The sequence below is a fragment of the Saimiri boliviensis genome, chromosome 5 (genome assembly GCF_048565385.1).
Source record: "Saimiri boliviensis isolate mSaiBol1 chromosome 5, mSaiBol1.pri, whole genome shotgun sequence".
Lineage (NCBI taxonomy): Eukaryota > Metazoa > Chordata > Mammalia > Primates > Cebidae > Saimiri > Saimiri boliviensis.
The window spans coordinates 261,850-280,643 of NC_133453.1; the positions used below are offsets into that span (position 1 = coordinate 261,850).

The 18,794-nt window shown below is 42.7% G+C and overlaps 1 protein-coding gene across 2 annotated transcripts in view; it reads right to left on the minus strand.

The window, feature by feature from the left end:
• GAL3ST2 (galactose-3-O-sulfotransferase 2) overlaps positions 1-17,958 on the minus strand; it is a 30,829-nt gene extending 12,871 nt beyond the window's left edge. Inside the window, exon 1 of one of the 2 annotated variants that reach the window (XM_074398699.1) lies at positions 17,801-17,958. In XM_074398699.1, coding sequence (XP_074254800.1) covers positions 17,801-17,844 — 44 coding nt within the window. In that variant the 5' untranslated portion in view covers positions 17,845-17,958. The other variant, XM_003936781.4, reaches the window with a different exon arrangement.
• Positions 17,959-18,794: the final 836 nt, after the last annotated feature.

Consider the following 18,794-nt stretch of genomic DNA (forward strand, 5'->3'; position numbering starts at 1 on the left):
ATTTTGAAGACTTGTAGCCAAGAAAAATTAGAATTTGGTCCAAACTGTAGAAAATAGTAAAAATTGAAAACACTGGGCAAGACTAGATGCTAACAAAAGTTTTACTATAGTTTCGAAACATAACTTCTCTCTCTCCAGTTTCCCATTTTTACTAAAGACAAATCATGGTAGGACTGGTTTGCTTTATTAAACCTGGCCTAATTATTTGTATACAGTGCAGCAAGAATAATTATTTTTTACGTAGGTTTTTAAATTGGCTTTGATGGAACATTGTTTCATAGGAAGAATCTCAGATGATAATTTTTTAAAGCTAAGCCCAGCCATGAATCTGTGCCATCAAACACCCATGAGTTGCGTGATTCTCACCTCTTGAGGTTCCAGGATAAACTTGGGGCTCCCAGGCCTGTCAGAGAGTGATATAACTTTTTTCCTTCTTTGAGGCAGAGTCTTTCTGTCACCCAGGCTGGAGTGCAGTGGTGCGATCTTAGCTCACTGCAACCTCCACTTCCCAGTTTAAGCAATTCTCCACCTCAGCCTCGCAAGTAGCTGGGATTACAAGCATGTGCCACCATGCCTGGCTATTTTTTGTTGTTGTTGTATTATTAGTAGAGATGGGGTTTCATCATCTTGACCAGGCTGGTCTTGAACTCCTGACCTCATGATCCACCCACCTTGGTCTCCCATAGCTCTGGGATTATAGGCGTGAACTGCTACACCTGGCCCAGGATTCTTTACTTGCCAGAGATCAGGAACCCTGTACAGGGACTGTATAGACAAAGTTATGAGGCCAGTTTTCCAAAGGGCTTCTATTGGCTCCATAAGTCAAGTTTCATTCCTTAAAGGAAAGCTCACTATTGCAGTTAAAGCCTTGGTAAAATAACCAGTTTATCCAATCCTGTCCTGTTGCAAAATGAAAACAGATTCTTACTGCACTTATACAAATAACTGTATTGCCGTAAGTTAAAAATAATCACAAATAGTTTCCAAATTCTGGGGAAGCCACATAGAGAGTGTCGATGAAAAGAGTCAAACTGTAAATATTCGAAGAGATTTATTTTGAGCCAAAATGAGTGACCATGGCCCATGACACAGCCCTGAGGAGGTCCTGAGAACAGGTGCCCAAGGTGGCTGGGGTGCAGCTTGGTTTTATGTGTTTTAGGAAAGCATGAGCTATCAATCAAAAACAGTTAAGAAATACATTGGTTTGGTTCAGAAAGGCAGAACAAACCAAAGCAGGGGCTTCCAGACTGTAGGTAAATTTAAACATTTTCTGGATGACAATTGGTTGAGTTTATCTAAAGACCTGGGATCAACAGTAAGGAACGTCCAGGTTAAGGTAAAGGATTGTAGAGACCAAGTTTTAATGTGCAGAGGAAGCTCTCAGATAGCAGACTTCAGAGAGAGCACGTTGTAAAATGTTTCTTATTGGACCCAAAAGGGCGCCTGGCTCTTAGCTGATTATCTCCTGGATGTGGAGAGAAAGGAAGGAAAAAAACGGAGAAAGGGGATGATTTTCTACAGAATGTGGATTTTTCCCACAAGAGACTTTGCAGGGCAATTTCAAGGTATGGCAAGGAAATATATTTTGGGGTAAAACATTTTAATTTTCTTCCTTAATATGCCACAGTCAGATTGGAAAGCAAGTCACAATATACAGGGTCAAATAAAACCCATCTGATGAGAATTTATGGTGTGTAGGGCATGACTCCCCAGACCCCTTAGATAGGAATTTGGGCAAGATAAAAAATCAGAGTTTAGTCCTCAAGAGAAACAAATATACCCCAAATTATGTTCATAGGGGTAAACTGAATTGTAAAAAAGCTGTCAATAGCTCAAAAGAAAAGTTTCCTTAACTCTAAAAAATACAAACGAAAGAATCAGCAACATTTAAAGCAAAAAGATTACTTTACTTTTCTATCTGTTCAGTTTATACAGTTAACTCCTGTTCTGCCTGATATTCATGAACATTTCAGCTCTCCATCAGAGTCCTGAAAGTTTATTTCTCTAATGTAATGTCACAATGTCCAAAGCTATCAGAACCCTGTCTTTAAGAACACTTGGCTGGGCACGATGGCTCTCACCTGTAATTCCAGCATTTTGGGAGGCTGAGGTGGGCAGATCACGAGGTCAAGAGATTGAGACCATCCTGGCCAACATGGTGAAACCCCATCTCTACTAAAAATACAAAAATTAGCCGGACATGGTGGCACATGTCTGTAGTCCCAGCTACTCGGGAGGCTGAGGCAGGAGAATCGCTTGAACCCGGAAGGTGGAGGTTGCAGTGAGCTGAGATCACATCACTGCACTCCAGCCTGGTGACAGAGCCAGACTCCATCTCAAAAAAACAAAAACACCTGTTAGAGTTATACACCTGATTATAAAACCACCTTAAAGAGAACCAAAGCAAGACAACAATTGTCCGTGAATGACAAAAGTTTTAGGGCAGCCATAGTCAAAGATACAATTGACAAGGAAATTTGTTACCTCTATGGGACACAATAATTTAACATAAGAATTACAATTGTTATTGATAAAGTACACTAAGTTATATCAGAATTATAGGAGTTTCCCATAATTTTGGAACACATACCAATAACATATTTATACAAATACAGCCTAAAGAAAACCAAATACCATTTCATATTTGACAATGCTTCCTGTATAATTTTTATATCAAATAAGCCAAACTATGTCATTGTTGGACTTTAATGTCTTAAAGGATTAATCAGGTCAGAAAGAAACATAATTTATAATCAGATTTTGGAAGTTTGTCAAACATCAAAAGTTTAAAACACTTGATATCACAAAATAGGATCATTCATTTAACCAAAGTGATAACTCAAGGATTTTTAAAAAGGCAAAAGCATTCATCCTTTGAGAGAGAAGATTTAATGCTCCAAACAATAAGACCTAATAAAAACAGCATGAAGTCAATTAAATTTATAATTTTTTCCTATCTATCTATCTATCTATCTATCTATCTATGTATTTATTTATTTGAGACAGAGTTTCACTCTTGTTGCCCAGGCTGTAGTACAACGGCATGATCTTGGCTCACTGCAATCTCTGCCTCCGGGTTCAAGCAGTTCTCCTGCCTTAGCCTCCCAAGTAGCTGGGATTACAGGAGCCTGCCACCACGCTTGGCTATTTTTTGTATTTTTAGTATTTTTAGTTTCACCATGTTGGCCAGGTTGGTCTCAAATTCCTGACCTCAGATGATCAGTTTGCCTAGCCCTCCCAAAGTGCTGGGATTATAGGTGTGAGCCACTGTGCCTGGCCCTATTTTTCAAAGTTTTATAAACAATCTATAAAATTTTAATCTTGACCATAAGATACAAATTCCATAAGCCTTTATAACCTTTATTTAGAAGTTGGTCAATGCTTCAAGAAAACATTGTCAATGTGACACTGGCCCATATGCTGGTCCTGCATCAGTACGTCTTTGATATTAATGATTAATTTGTAAGGAAACTGAACTTATTTTATCTCTCAAAGTCAGCCCTTATAATCTCATACACTTACCTCTTCCATGATAGTTCCTGGGTCTAGAGGAGTTGAATAGCTTTATTTATTTTTATCTTTTGAGATGGAGTCTTGCTCTGTCACCCAGGCTGGAGTGCAATGGTGAGATCTTGGCTCACTGTAACCCCCAGCTCCTGGGTTCAAGCGAATATCCTGCCTCAGCCTCTCAATTAGATGGGATTAGAGGCCCACACCACCACACCCAGATGATCTGTGCATTTTAGTAGAGACAGCGTTTTGCCATATTGGCCAGGCTGGTCTTGAACTCCTGACCTCAGGTGATCCACCCACCTTGGCCTCCCAAAGTGCTGAGATTACAGGTGTGAGCTACCATGCCTGGCCCCAAGGAGTTTAATAGCTTTAATTTCTGACCTGCGTTCCAAGAATGCAGTTTATTTTGATTGGTATCTTCTACCAGGCCTGAAGATGGGCTTTAACTGCTGACAGTGTTTAAAATGTAGCAGGACTTGGTGTGTCCTTTTCACACCCAGGAGTCAAAGTCCTGTAACTCAGTGTCACAAGTACTTTAAGATCTCATACAAAGAGATAAACTGATGTAAGTTTAAAATTTCAGATCTTTTTTTCCTAAGCAAACCAAACTGAATAATAGTGTGACAATTCGATCATATAAAACTGTTGGGGTTTTTAAAAATATAAATCCTCTTATTGTGACTTACACAGACCATTCATGACATGCTTGGATTTTCTGCTTTGTCTTGAAATTCTCTCCTCCTTAAACAACCAAGTCATTTTACTCTAGGACTAAATTTATCATACAAGATTCTTTCTAACAGGAAATTATTTCTCTTTAAGCTTTCTTACTAAAAATACTCTTTATTTTTATAACTTTCTATTTTGTTTCATACATAACCTTTAAGCTTTGAATTAGACAAAAATTATTCACCTTTTTAAAAGGTCACCTTTTTTAGCAAGAATGTTTTCCTACAACATATTTTTATGGGAAAATGCCCAAATAACAAAATATTTATTTTTAATGTAATATAACTTTAGATTCTAAATTATGGCAAGTTTGTCTACAAATATTTACCCTATTACATTTGCCTAATTATCTTATTTTAATCATTTACTTTACTTAGTGAAACACTGCACACAACACATAAATACATAGATATATCAGGCATGCTGAGAGAAGTACTGTTTTTGTTTTTTGTTTTTTGTTTTTTTTTTTCGAGGTGGAATCTCGCTGTTGTCAGCCCAGGCTGGAATGCAGTAGCACAATCTCAGCTCACTGCAACCTCTGCCTCCCAGATTCCAACAATTCTCCTGCCTCAGCCTCCAAAGCAGTTGAAATTACAGGCAACTATCCACCGCACCCAGCTAATTTTTGTATTCTTAATAGAGACAGAATATCAGCATGTTGACCTGGCTGTTCTCAAACTCCTGATCTCAGGTAATCCACCCTCCTTAGTCTCCCAAAGTGCTGAGATTACAGGCATAAGTCACCGTGCCCAGCCAGAAGTACATCTTATAGATTCTTAAAGACTATTTTTTCCCTATCTTAGACTTTCAGATTCTTGATAACCTGTTTCACAACCCTAAGGCAGTTGTCAGCTAAACAGCCTTAAATTTGCATATTAAAAGAAACAACTCAGGTGAAAACCAGACAGGAAAATTTACATAGTAAGGTATGAAAAGAATATCTGTGAGCTAGAAGGAAACTAAATCAGATTTAATTGCCAATTGAACATAAAATTATAGATGTCTATTATAAAAGCCTTCAACTGTATACACACACACACACACACACACACACACACACACACATTTACATAACACATACACACCCGCAAAGATTCTATAGCTTTTACTTCGGTACTTTAGCCATGAGATAAATATAAGTTCACCAGCTTGCAAAAAAAGACTTGTTAGATCCAGACAGGGCTTTTTATCGCAGTAGAAAAGTAACAACAGATTTAAAGCAGGCGAAAAAGAAAACAGAGGCAAAGCGGACATAGGAACTCTGTTATTTTTGGGTCAACCTGAGGGCTCTTTTTCCTTAATGTAAATGTGCACAAAGGCTATACGACTTCCATTTTACTCTGGCAAATAGATGTGCCATAAAACCTATGGAGTGCTCAAAAGGGGATCATTCTCTGGGTTTTCTCCTCAGATTATTTGTTTCCTGCTTTTTTTTTTTTTTTTTCTTAAAAGGAGGAATGAGCTGTAGCCTAGGGTCTTTGTGTGGATGATCAATGAGTGCTGCTTGTGGGCAGGACTCCACAGTGTGTCACCACTGAGTCATTTCCACCCTCTTATGAGTCTCAGTTTCTCTCTCCAGAGGTCTATGACCTCAGAGATGGCTCAAAATGCTGGGTCTTCAGCCTTTATATGCATTTCCTGGATGAGCTATTTTAAAATTAATTTTGGGGGGATTTCCCTGAAGGGCCACTGCATGTCACAGGGGGTGTCAACCCCCTAGACACTCCCACGAGGCCCCCCAGTCACCCAGGGGCACCTTTTGGCTAAGAGGAGGAGATGCCCTTTCTGCTTGGAGCTAAAAAACTCAGTCTGTCATTCGTCTATGAAAACGGCAGTTTAGTTCCTCACGCAAATGCATACAGACAAACCAAACCGAGATTAATTTTGGGAGGAAAGCAATAGAGAAGAACCTTTAGAATGCATCTTTGAACTAGAATTAGGATCCTTAAGCAATAACTTCCAAGGAGAGAAAATTAAAAAACAACAACAACAACAACAACAACAAAAAACAGCCAAGACCACTTCCTGTAAACCATACGCAGCCACATGTAACTTTGTAGCACTCTTCTGCCATTACACATGCCAAGGACAAATCCTCTCACCGTACAAGGTCATCTCTGGTATCCTCAAAGCCAAAGAGGTCAGGTCATGCAATACAAGAAAACAGAGCTTTAGACCTACAAAGAATCTGCCCATGATTCCTGAAACTCCACAAAGAAAACAGAACACACCAAAAGGGGTGAGTGGTGCCTTTGTTCTGAATTCTTTAAAGGGGTTCAAGTCATTAGAAGCCACGTCTAGATTTCTTGGTATTGCAGATGACAAAGGGGGAAGGAGGAATAGGGTGAAAGAAAAGTAAATGAAAGAACAATTATTTTTTAAGGCAAAAAGCAAACACAGAGGGCAAACACATGGGTTTTTTTTCTTTTTCTCCCCCCTTTGCAGCTGCAAGGAATTATAGACAAATTAGAGGTGTTTGTTACCCACAATTTGGAATTCTCACTCAGATTTGACCAAGTCAGGTTGAGTTGGTCAACATGATCACTGAGCACTCAGATGGTAAAAGGAGAAATTAAGACCAGCTGGTTGGTAACTTTAGCAAGACAAAACCCCAGTTCCGTTACCCACCTAGGGAAGGGTCTCGGGCTAAAAACAGCTCTCTACCATCCTAGAGCAAGAAAAAAACCTCACCTCTGTAGGAAGCAAATTCAAACTCCATAAAGAAGTTGCCTGTCTTCCATCGTCATGGAGCGGGAGAACTTGCCTTCCTTGTTGGAAGCAAGCAAAACTCCAAAAAAAAAAAAAAAAAGCATTGGGGGGAACATTGTACAGCAAAATAAACTTTAGATCTTGACCAAATCTGGGGAGATCAGGGATTCTCTCGAGGGGGTGCTCCCAGACATCGGCAAATTATCCTATTGATTTGAATCATGAAGTTAGCACACATCAATACCAAGCACTGATAGGAGATTTGTCAAAGGTCAGAATCCATCTGTGGTTACCAAAATGTGAACCTAAAAATTTGAGACACATCTCAGTTAATTTAGAAGGGTTATTGTGCCCAGGTTGATGACGCGCATCTGTTACACAGCCTCAGGAAGTCCTGACCACAGATGCCCAAGGTAGTCAGAGCACAGCGTGGTTTTTTTTAATACATTGTAGGAGACATCAGTCAACATCTGTAAGATGAACATGGGTTCAGTCCTGAAAGGTGGGACAACTTTAGTGGGGAGGGGCTTGCAGGTCATAGGTGGATAAGAGACAAACAGCTGCGTTCTTTTGAGTTTCTGATTAGCCTCTTCAAAGGATGCAATCAGATATGCGTTTATGTCAGTGAGCAGAGGGGTGACTTTGAATAGAATGGGAGGCAGGTTTGCCCAAAGCAGTTCCCAGTTTGACATTTCACTTTAGCTTTGTGATTTCACTGGCCCAAGATATTTTAGTTTCATATATCTATCTCAAATTTCAGGATTTGCATTTTGGTAACCACGGAGGGATTCGAAGTGGAGATGCCCCTGACCTTTGACAAATCTCCTATCAGTGCTTGGTACTGACAGGAGCTAACTTTATTGCTCAAACCAACAGGACGATTTGCTGAGGTCTGGGAGGGAGATTTCTCCTTACCATTAGAGTGCTCAGTAATTATATAAGTTGTGTGATTGTTTTACTTAACTGTTTTTTTGTTGCTGTTTCGGTTTTTGTTGCTGTTTCAGTATTTTTCCCATTGCGTTTGACCGACTCTATCTGACTTTATTAAATCTGAAGAAAAGTTCCAAATTGTTGGGAACAAAGCCTCTCAAATGGTTAAGTGCCTCACACACACACACACACACACACACAAACACACACAAACACACACAAGGCGGCACGGTGGAGGAGAAAAACACCAGCAAAAAAAAAAAAAAAGAAAGAAAGAAAGGAAAGATTTTTTTATTTTGACTACTAAAGGGACTTTATTTACATAACAAGGCCACCTTTTTGCTAGGCAGACCAAACTGGAAGAGCAGTGCTGTACTTTTGAAACAGCAGCAATCTGTCCCAGGTGAAATACGATAATGAGATTTAAAAACCTTTTTTTAAAGGAGCTCAATGGTTAAGTCAGTTTAATTGAAAGCTAACATCCAAGGGGTGTGTGTGTATTTAAAGGCTTTCGTGTTTGAAAACTAACATCCAAGGGGTGTGTGTGTGTGTGTGTGTGTGTGTGTATTTAAAGGCTGTCTTTGTGTTTGAAAACTAACATCCAAGGTGTGTGTGTGTATTTAAAGACCTTCGTGTTTGAAAGCTAACATCCAAGGGGTGTGTGTGTGTGTGTGTGTGTGTGTGTATTTAAAGGCTGTCTTTGTGTTTGAAAACTAACATCCAAGGGGTGTGTGTGTATTTAAAGACCTTCGTGTTTGAAAGCTAACATCCAAGGGGTGTGTGTGTGTGTATTTAAAGGCCTTCTTCATGTTTTGGGGTTTTTGGTCTCTCGTAGGACCTTGTCCTTTTTTTGAGCAAAAGTCTTTTCTCAGTTGACTGAATTCTGTTTCTCTTTATTTACTTCTGCTGTCTCTCCTTTCTCTTGCACCCTCTGCTGCAAGAGAGACCCAAAATAGTTCATAATAGCCTGGGGTTCCTTAAAGAAAACCAAGAAGGTGCCAGACTCCCTTTGGGGAAGAAACCTACTTTTCCTTATGGAACCCCAAAAGTGTAAACAGACAAGTTTGTCTCAGTTTTTGTTTGTTTTTTTGTTTGTTTGTTTGTTTTTTTACAGTGTTCACTCTTCTTGCCCAGGCTGGAGTATAATGACACAATCTTGGCTCACTGCAACCTCCACCTCCCAGTTTCAAGCAAGTCTCCTGCTTCAGCCTCCTAAGTATTCAGCTGGAATTACAGGAGCCCACCACCAAGCCTGGCTAATTTTTTGTATTTTTAGTAAAGACAGGGTTTCATCATGTTGGCCAGTCTGGTCTCAAACTCCTGACCTCAGGTGATCCACCCGCCTTGGCCTCCCAAAGAGCAGGGATTACAGGCGAGAGCCACCACACCTGACCCATCTCAGCTTTTAAACTGCTTGCTTTTGTGTTACCTGATTTATTGACTGAAATAGTTATTTGGAACAGAGGCTACTCTTGGGTTTTTACAGAAGAGTGTCGTTTAGACACTTACAAATGTCTTTGCTTGGTCGGGCGAGTGGCTCACACCTGTAATCCCAGCACTTTGGGAGGCTTATGCAGGTGGATCATGAGGTCAAGAGTTCAAGACCAACCTGGCCAAGATGGTGAAACCCGGTCTTTACTAAAAATACAAAAAAATTGGCAGGGTGTGATGGTGGGCTCCTGTAATCACAACTACTTAGGAGGCTGAGTCAGGTTCAAGTCAGTTGCTTGAACCCAGGAGGCAGAGGTTGCAGTGAGCTGAGATCACGCCACTGGACTCCAGCCTGGGTGATAGAGCGAGACTACATCCCCGCCCCTGCTGCCAAAAAAAAAAGAAACATCTTTGCTTTAAAAAAATTAAGTAAGTGCACTGTGAAAACATCACATGATCTAGCCTCATAGTAATTCTCCCTTTTTGGAAACCCAGGATTCACTGTGGGCTCTGCCTAGAGCTCAGAGATCCAGTTAAAAGATAGGTAGTCCCTATCTAAATGAAATTGGCCTCCTTATACGATCTATGGTAGATTTTTGTATTTCATGTTTGATTTGGCATCCATCTTTACCTCCCTTGAGCACACCAGACTTTTTCTCTCCATACCACATGATGAAAACTTTGCTATTTGATTTTCACCTCAGTTGTTTCCTTTAATAGGCAAACTTAAGGCTTTTTGGCTGACAACTGCCTAGGGTTCTGAAACAGGTTATCAAGAATCTGAAAATCTAAGATAAAGAAAAAAAAGTTTGTATGAATCTGTAAGATATACTTCTATCAGCATGCCTAATATGTCTATGTATTTATGTGCTGTGTACACAATGTTTCACTATTAAAAATATATAAAATAGACAGTGGGGTGTGGGGAGTTGGGGAGATAGCATGGGGAGAAATGCCAGATACAGGTTATGGGGAGGAAGGCAGCAAATCACACTGCCACGTGTGTACCTATGCAACAATCTTGCATGTTCTTCACATGTACCCCAAAACCTAAAATGCAGTTATAAAAAAAAGTAATTAAAAAATAAAAAAATTAAAAGACCAGCAGGGCACAGTCACTCACGCCTGTAATCCCAGCAATTTGGGAGGCTGAGGTGGGCGGATCATGACGTCAAGAGATCAAGACCACCCTGGCCAACATGGTGAAACCCCATCTCTACTAAAAAAATAAACACACACACACACACACACACACACACACACACACATAAAATAGCTCTAATTAATTGGCTTAAAAACTAAAAGTACTTAGATACTAAAGAAAGAAGACTAGTCAAATGCCTTTTCAAGTTCACATGACTTAAGTAAAATCTTTAATATGCTGTACTTTAAATTATTGGTAAAATAATATTAGAAATGTCTTAAGAATTTGCCAGCATACATTTTTGTTTGCATTTATTAATCAAGCAATTTCATACTTATCCCTGCCAAATACCATAAGGTGTCAAAATCTGGCATAGAGTTTACAAAACTATAAACCCAGCCCAAAATGGAATGATCTCTACTTGTGTAATCTTTAATAAAGAATACATTAATATTGGTTTAATGAAAATAGCTACAGCCTGAATTTAGTAAGATTACCGTAACTTCTAATCCTGTGGCTTTAGGCAGTCCACTCCACAGGCAGTAAGGAAGTTTGTTTTGGGAAAGGTCTGTTATCATTTTTGTTTCAAAACTAAACTATAAACTGAGCTCCTCCCAAAGTTCGTTCAGCCTACACCCAGGAACGAACGAGGACAGTCTGCAGGTTAGAAGCAAAATGGAGTCAGCTAGGGCAGAGCTCTTTTACTGTCTCAGTTATAATTTTGCAAGGGCAGTTTCATGACTTTATTTTTGCCATAAACACAAAGCAGGACATTTCAGAACTTTAAATGATGAATATCACAGTTTTCATAAAAGTAAATGATTAAAATAATTATGTAAATGTATTCAAATACTAGTAGACAAACTTGTCATAATTTAGAATCTAAAGTTATATTAAAATAGATAATAGGTATTTCATTATTTGAGCATTTTCCAATAAAAATATATTGTAGAAAAACATTCTGGCTTAAAAAAATATAAAAGATGAATAATTTTTGTCTAATTCAAAGCTTATTTAAAGGTTATGTATGAAATAAGATAGTTATAAAAAATAAAGAGGTTTCCTTGGTAAGAAACCTTAAAGATAAATAATTTCCTATTAGAAAGAATCTTGTATGGTAAATTTAGCTCTAGAGTAAAATGACTGGTTGTTTAAGAAAGGAGGGATGGGCCGGGCATGGTGGCTCAAGCCTGTAATCCCAGCACTTTGGGAGGCCGAGGCGGGTGGATCACGAGGTCAAGAGATCGAGACCATCCTGGTCAACATGGTGAAACCCCGTCTCTACTAAAAATACAAAAAATTAGCTGGGCATGGTGGCGCGTGTCTGTGATCCCAGCTACTCAGGAGGCTGAGGCAGGAGAATTGCCTGAACCCAGGAGGCGGAGGTTGCGGTGAGCCGAGATCGCGCCATTGCACTCCAGCCTGAGTAACGAGCGAAATTCCGCCTCAAAAAAAGAAAAAAAGAAAGGAGGGATGTTCAGGACAAACCAGAAAATCCAAACAGGTAATGAATGATCTATGTAAGTCACAATAAGAGGATTTATATTTAAAAAAAAAACAAACTTTTGTATGCTCAAGTTGTCATATTATTATTAAGCTTTGGTTTAGAAAAAAACTGAGATAAAACTTTTTTTTTTTTTTTGAGATGGAATTTCACACTTGTTGTCTAGGCTGGAGTGCAATGGCACCATCTTGGCTCACTGCAACCTCCGCCTCCCAGGCTCAAGCAATTCTCCTGCCTCAGCCTCCTGAGTAGCTGGGATTACCACCACACCCAGCTAATTTTTTTGTATTTTTCGTAGAAATGGGGTTTCATCATGTTGGCCAGGTTGGCCAAGCTGGTCTCAAACTCATGAACTCAGGTGATCCACCTGCCTCAGCCTCCCAAAGTGCTGGGATTACAGGCATGAGCCACTGCATTCAGTCTTAAACTTTTTAAAATTAAGGTTGTCACATCCGCGTATCTCTCTGTATGCACTTTTAAAGTACTTGTGACACTGAGTTACAGGAGTTTGACCCCTGGGTGTGAAAAGTACACTAAGTCCTGCTGCATTTTAAACACTGACAGTAATTAAAGCCCAATCTTCAGGCCTGGTAGAAGATAACAATAAAAATAAACTTCATTCTTGAAACACAGAGTCAGAAATTAAAGCTATTCAACTCTTTGCAGATGGGTGTGGTGCTACATACCTGTAATCCCAGCACTTTGGGAGGCCAAGGCAGGTGGATCAACTGAGGTCAGAAGTTCAAGACCAGCCTGGCCAGCGTGGCGAAACCCCAACTCTACTAAAAATACAAAAATTAGCCAGGCATGGTGGTAGGTGCCTGTAACCACAGCTACTCCAGAGACTGAGGCAGGAGAATTGCTTTAACCCAGGAGGTGTAGGCTGCAGTGATCTGAAATCACGCCACTGCACTCCAGCCTGGGTGATGAAGTGAGATTCCATCTCAAATAAATTAATTAATAATAAAATAAAATAAAATAAAATAAATAAAGCTATTCAACTCCCAGGGAGTTTTTCAACAAAGCCCAGGGACTATCATAGAAAAAGTGGGCATGTGAGATTATAAGGGCTGATTCTGAGAGAGAAAATAAGTTCGGTTTGTCTATAAATTAATCATTAATGTCAAAGACATGCTGACACAAGACCAGTATATGGACCTGTGTCAGATTCGCAAGGTTTTCTTAACACATAAATGAAAGTTATAAAGGCTTACGGAAGTTATTTCTTATGGTCCAGATTAAAATGTTATAGTTTATAAAATTTTGAAAAACAAATTAAATTGGCTTCATGCTGTTTTTATTAGGGCTTATTGTTTGGAACATTGAGTCTCCTCTCTCAAAGAACGAAGGCTTTTTTCTTTTTGAAATCCTTGAGTTATCACTTCAGTTAAATGATCCTGTTTTGTGATATTAGTATTTTAAACCTTTGATACTTGACAAACTTTCCAAAATCAAATTATGTCTTTTTCTGACCTAATTAATCCCTTAATACAGTAGGTTCTCTAAAGTCCAAAAATGACATAGTTTGGCTTATTTGGTATAAAAATGTTACAGGAAGCATTGTCAAGTTTGAAATGGTATTTGGTTTTCTTTAGGATGCATTTGTATAAATATGTTCTTGGTATGTATTCCAAAATTATGACAAATTTCTATAGTTCTGATATAACTTAATGTACATTATCAATAATATTTATAATTCTTATGTTAAATTATAGTGTGTCACAGAGGTAACAAATTTCCTTGTCAATTGTTCCTTTGACTATGGCTGCCCTGAAACTTCTTGTCATTCACGGACAGTTGTCTTGTTTTGGTCCTCTTTAAGGTGATTTTATTATCAGCCATAGAATTCTTAACAGGTGTTCTAAAATACAGGGTTCTGATACATTGGAGACAGGAAGAAACTTTCAGGACTCTCATACAGCGCTGAAATGTTCATGAATATCATGCAGAACAGGAATTGACTGCATAACTGAACTGATAGAAGACTAAAGTAATCTTTTCAACTTTTTCTTAAAAAGTTGCTGATCCTTTGTTTTTTAGCATTAAGAAAACTTTTCTTTTACGTTATTACAGCTTTTAACAATTCATAGTCCTATGAACAAAATTTGGAGCATATTTTTTTTCTCTGCCTGATTTCTCCAGAATTTGGAAACCATTTGTGAGCATTTTTAACTTATGACAATACAGTTATCTGCATAAGTGCAATAAGATTCTGTTTTCATTTGTAACAGGACACAACTGGAGAAACTGGTTATTCTACCAAGACTGACTGGAACAGTGTGCTTTTCTTTAAGGACTCAAACTTGACTTATGGACCCAATAAAAACCTCTTGGAAAAACTGGCCTCATACCTTTGTCCACACAGTTCCTGTACAGGGTTCCTGACTTGTGGTAAGTAAAGAATATCACTTTCTGACAGGTTCAGGAGTTCCAAGTTTATCTTGAATCCTCAAGAGAAGAGGATCACCCAACTCATAGATATTTGATGGCACAAATTGTTGGCAGGGCTTGGCTTTAAAAGAGTTTTATCTGAGATTCCTCCTATGGAACAATGTTCCATCAAAGCCAATTTAAAAGCCCAAGTAGGACAGGTATGGTGGCTCTCGCCTGTAATCCCAGCATTTTAGGAGGCCAAGGTAGGCAGATGACTTGAGGTCAAGAATTCAAGACCAGCCTGGCCAACATGGCAAAACCCCATCTCTACTAAAAAAATACAAAATTAGCTGGGCCTGGTGGCATGCACCTGTATTCCCAGCTACTCAGGAGGCTGAGGCATAAGAATCACTTGAACCCAGGAGGTGGAGGTTGCAGTGAGCTGAGATGGCACCACTGCACTTCAGCCTGGGTGACAGAGGCAGACTCCATCTCTCCCTCCCCGCAACAAAAAAAAGCCTATGTAAAAAATAATTATTCTTGCTGCACTGTATACAAATAATTAGGCCAAGTATAAAAGAGCAAACCAGTCCTACCATGATTTGTCTATAGTAAAAATGGGAAACTGGAGAGAGAAAGATTATGTTTCTTTTTGTTTTTGTTTTGTTTTGTTTTGGGGATGGAATCTCGCTCTGTCACCCAGGCGGGAGTCCAGTGCCACCATCTCAGCTCACTGCATCCTCCAACTCCCAGGTTCAAGCAATTCTCCTGCCTCAGCCTCCTGAGTAGCTGGGATTACAGGTGTGCGCCACCATACCAGGCTAATTTTTGCATTTTTAGTAGAAACGGGGTTTTACCATGTTGGCCAGGCTGGTCTCAAACTCCTGACCTTGTGATACATCCACCCCAGCCTCCCAAAGTGCTGGGATTACAGGTGTGAGCCACTATGCCCGGCCAAAAAATTATGTTTCAAAAACTATAGTACACCTGTTGTTAGGTTCTCGTCTTGCCTAACTTTTTAAAATCTTTACTATTTTCTACAGTTTGGACCAAATTGTAATTTTTCTTGGCCACAAGTCTTCAAAATAATTATTTCAATTTTTTTCTTTTTTTTTTTTCCTATTTTTCCTAATTTGGAGTAAGATAGACAACTAAAACTTCAGAAGGAACTAACAGAAAGCCACTTTCATGCCTGCCTGCTGTTGCAGGGACTTCGGAGCAGTGTAGCCGATACCGATTTTTCTGGAATCTTCTTTTGTTTGTTGTTGCTTTCTCCCTTTCTCCCCCTAATTTCTCCTCCTAAGACATGAGGCTTCACAACATGCTAAAAATCAGTTTTCCTAGTAACTCAGGACCTGAGCATCTAGGAACAAACTAGCCTTTGGAGAGGCTGAAATAAGCTCAGAAGATCACAACCATTTATCTCTTAACTGCCTCTGACCTGGAAGCTCCCTCCTGGCTTCCAGTCTTCCAGCCTTTGCTTCAAGTGGTGCCGCCTTTCCAGACAGAACCAATGTTCATCTTGCACATACTGAGATGTCTCATGTCTCCTGACAACGTATAAAGCCAAGCGTGCTCTGACCACCTTGGACACATGTCATCAGGACTTCCTGAGGCTGGGTCATGGGCATGTGTCCTCAACTTGGCGAAATCAACTTTCTAAATTGAGACCTGTCTCAAATGTTGGGTGTTCACACTGGCATGGTGGCCCCCATGGGCTCTGTACCACATCTTCTCTGTTCATGAGTCCCCTCCCCACCAAAGATACCTGGCCACACCCCAGGGAGGCAACTCCCCCAAGTGAAATTGCTCCAAACCTTGCTATAGCTCAGGGCTTGGTGCCTGAATCATCGCCAGCCAGCAAAACAAAGGATCGGCAAGCACCCAGGTGGGCACTCTGCCTGGCAGCGTGGATTTACCACGGCCGGTGGTTAAGACTGGGCCTCGCTGGTGTCTCTCCTCTGGGCAGTCTCTCCTTGGCTCTGGGCAGCTCCTTGAACCACCGGGTGGGCAAGGCACCTGCCTGGCTGTACCACCTGTCACCATCCCCTTTGTCCCCAGGTCGCACAAGCTGGGCCAAGCAAGGTGAGCCTCCCACATTTGCCCAGTCCCAGGAAAACACATGCGAGGCTCAGGAAGGCTGCTGTCCAGGGCTGCGGGGAAGTGACTCAGGGCTTCCCTCCGGGGGGCGGCGCACACAGCCCTGTGTTCCGTGGAGCCAGTGCCGCTGGCCATAGTGTTGGTCTTGCAGCCTGCAGGGAGCCCACCCTGCCAGGCAGTGAGACCAGGAGCCAAGGAGCCTGTGCCCTGGCCTCCCCCGGGACCCACGGCCATAGTGCCTCCCAGGTCTCGCCCAGAGTCTCAGCTGGGGTCAGGCACACCCCCTCTGGCAGACCTCAGGTGGCCCCAGGGCAGCCAGAACACCTCGGCTTGGCCCCCAGCTAATCAAGTGAGCCTGATTCCCCAGCCCCTGGGCCTCCTCTTTACAATGTGGTCACAACGTCCACAGGAGAGGACTCCGAGGACGCCCAGGCCAGGCAGCAGGCCCCATGCCTCTCAGCCCTGAGACGGGTTCCTTAGCCAGCGTCCCAGCGGCTGGTCCCAAGTCACCCCTTAAAGGAAGGTGATCGAATTCATGACGGCAGGTGCCCTGGGGAGGCCGGGACCTGCAAGGGCAGGAACAGCTTCAACCTGCCCTGGAAACCACAAACAGATGGCGAGCAAGAGAAGGAAAACGCAAGGCATTTCTAACCACACCCACCTCCCCTCCAAACCCGACTGCGAAGAAATCCACCTCCTCTCTGTTTATAGAAGGGAGATAACACAACAGACCCCAGCCTCCCCCTCACCACCCAGAGCTCCAAGACCATCCTAAAGCACACACACAACCGACGTCCCAACAAGCGCCAGGCACTCCCACCAACGCAGCCCAGCCCCGGGCCTGAGCCGAAGACCGAGGCCAGGAGGTGCCAAGCCCAGCAGATCCTGCCCTCCTCGGCCATCCCCCAAGAGTCTCCACGCCCCAGTATTGGGAGGCAGCTTTCTCATGGGGCCCCACATCCAGGAATCCCCAAATACCCAGAACCAGCCTCAGGCCTGGGCAGGAGGGGCAGCCCTACTTCCGAAATGAAGCCGCAGCAGGCGGACCGAGGGAAGCATGAGGAGGAAGAGCCTCCAAATCCAAGTAACCTCCTTTGAAAGACAAGCACAAAACTCCCTTCTGTCCATCTCAGAACATCCACAGATCAAGCGCTCAGTCCAACTGCGAGGGCTCAGTTGCCCCCTTACCTCTGCAGGCCGCCCAGTGTGGACATCATCTTGGCCTCAGGCCTCCAGTGAGGGGACAGCCAGGGCTTGAGCTCCCTGAGGTCCCACCGCCTCGCCCCGGCCGGCTCGGGCTCCCCGAGGCGCAGGCACAGGCGGGGTGAGGCAGCGGGGCAGAGTGAACTGAATCCCCAGACGCTCACCTGCCTGCCAGGGCAGGAGCCACGCCCTCTCCCCACACCTCCATCCAGGGCTTGGGCTTAACTGTTCTATTCTCGGGAAAAACTGGCTGAGGGAGTCTGGGGCGCCCTGGATGGTCCCTGTGTTCGCCAGGCCCTGGGAGGACCCGCCCCCTGCTCCCCGGCCCCACCCCCAGGGTCCATCCCCGGGGGCCTTGGAGGGAGCTGTCCCCACAAGGGACAGATTTGGTGGGCCCCAACAGCACAGCGAGGGCTTCTGAGCTCAGAACTCAGGACCAGACACAGACAAGAGGGCTGAGGACCAGGTGGCCATTGCAAGGATGAGCAAGGAAAGCCCAGCCAGATTCTCCAGCTTCCTCCCCCTCCTCCTCCTCCTCCTCCTCCCCTTCCTCCTCCTCTTCCTCCCCCTCCTTCTCCTCTTCCTCAGCCTGCTTTAAACTAGATGAAAATCTGACTTTTTTAAATCTTGGGCTGGACAATAAGTTTTGAAACAGGACATGGAAGTGGAAAATAAATACAAATATTCATTTAGATTTTACTGCATGAAAGTTCATTTCTCTCTTCAGGAAATAGATACAATTCTGAGACAAGCAGCCAGGGACACGCGGTAGCGTTGTGGCCAAGAGCTAGAGCGAACCCACAGGAAAAGCGCGGATGCTCCACAGAGCTACAGGCCACGATCGTGCTGCCTCCCGCGGCCCTAGTGCCCGCCATGCCCTCCAACGCCATGCTCTCCACACGCTGGCCACCTTCCCACCACCCCTCCCTGTCGGGGCCAACCCGGCCTGGATTCTGGGATTGGCCCCAGCCCAAGCTGGCCTCCCTGCCCCAGCCAGGGCCTGGCTCAGGCCCCCTAGCCAAGGGGCAGAAACGAGGTGGCTGAGGGGCTGGGAGGAGGGGCTGAGCAGACATGGACTCCCTGGCATCGGACACCCTGGGCTGGGCGGCTGGGACAGCCGCTCCGACCGGGACCCAGCCCCGCTGTGTGGCTGCCTGC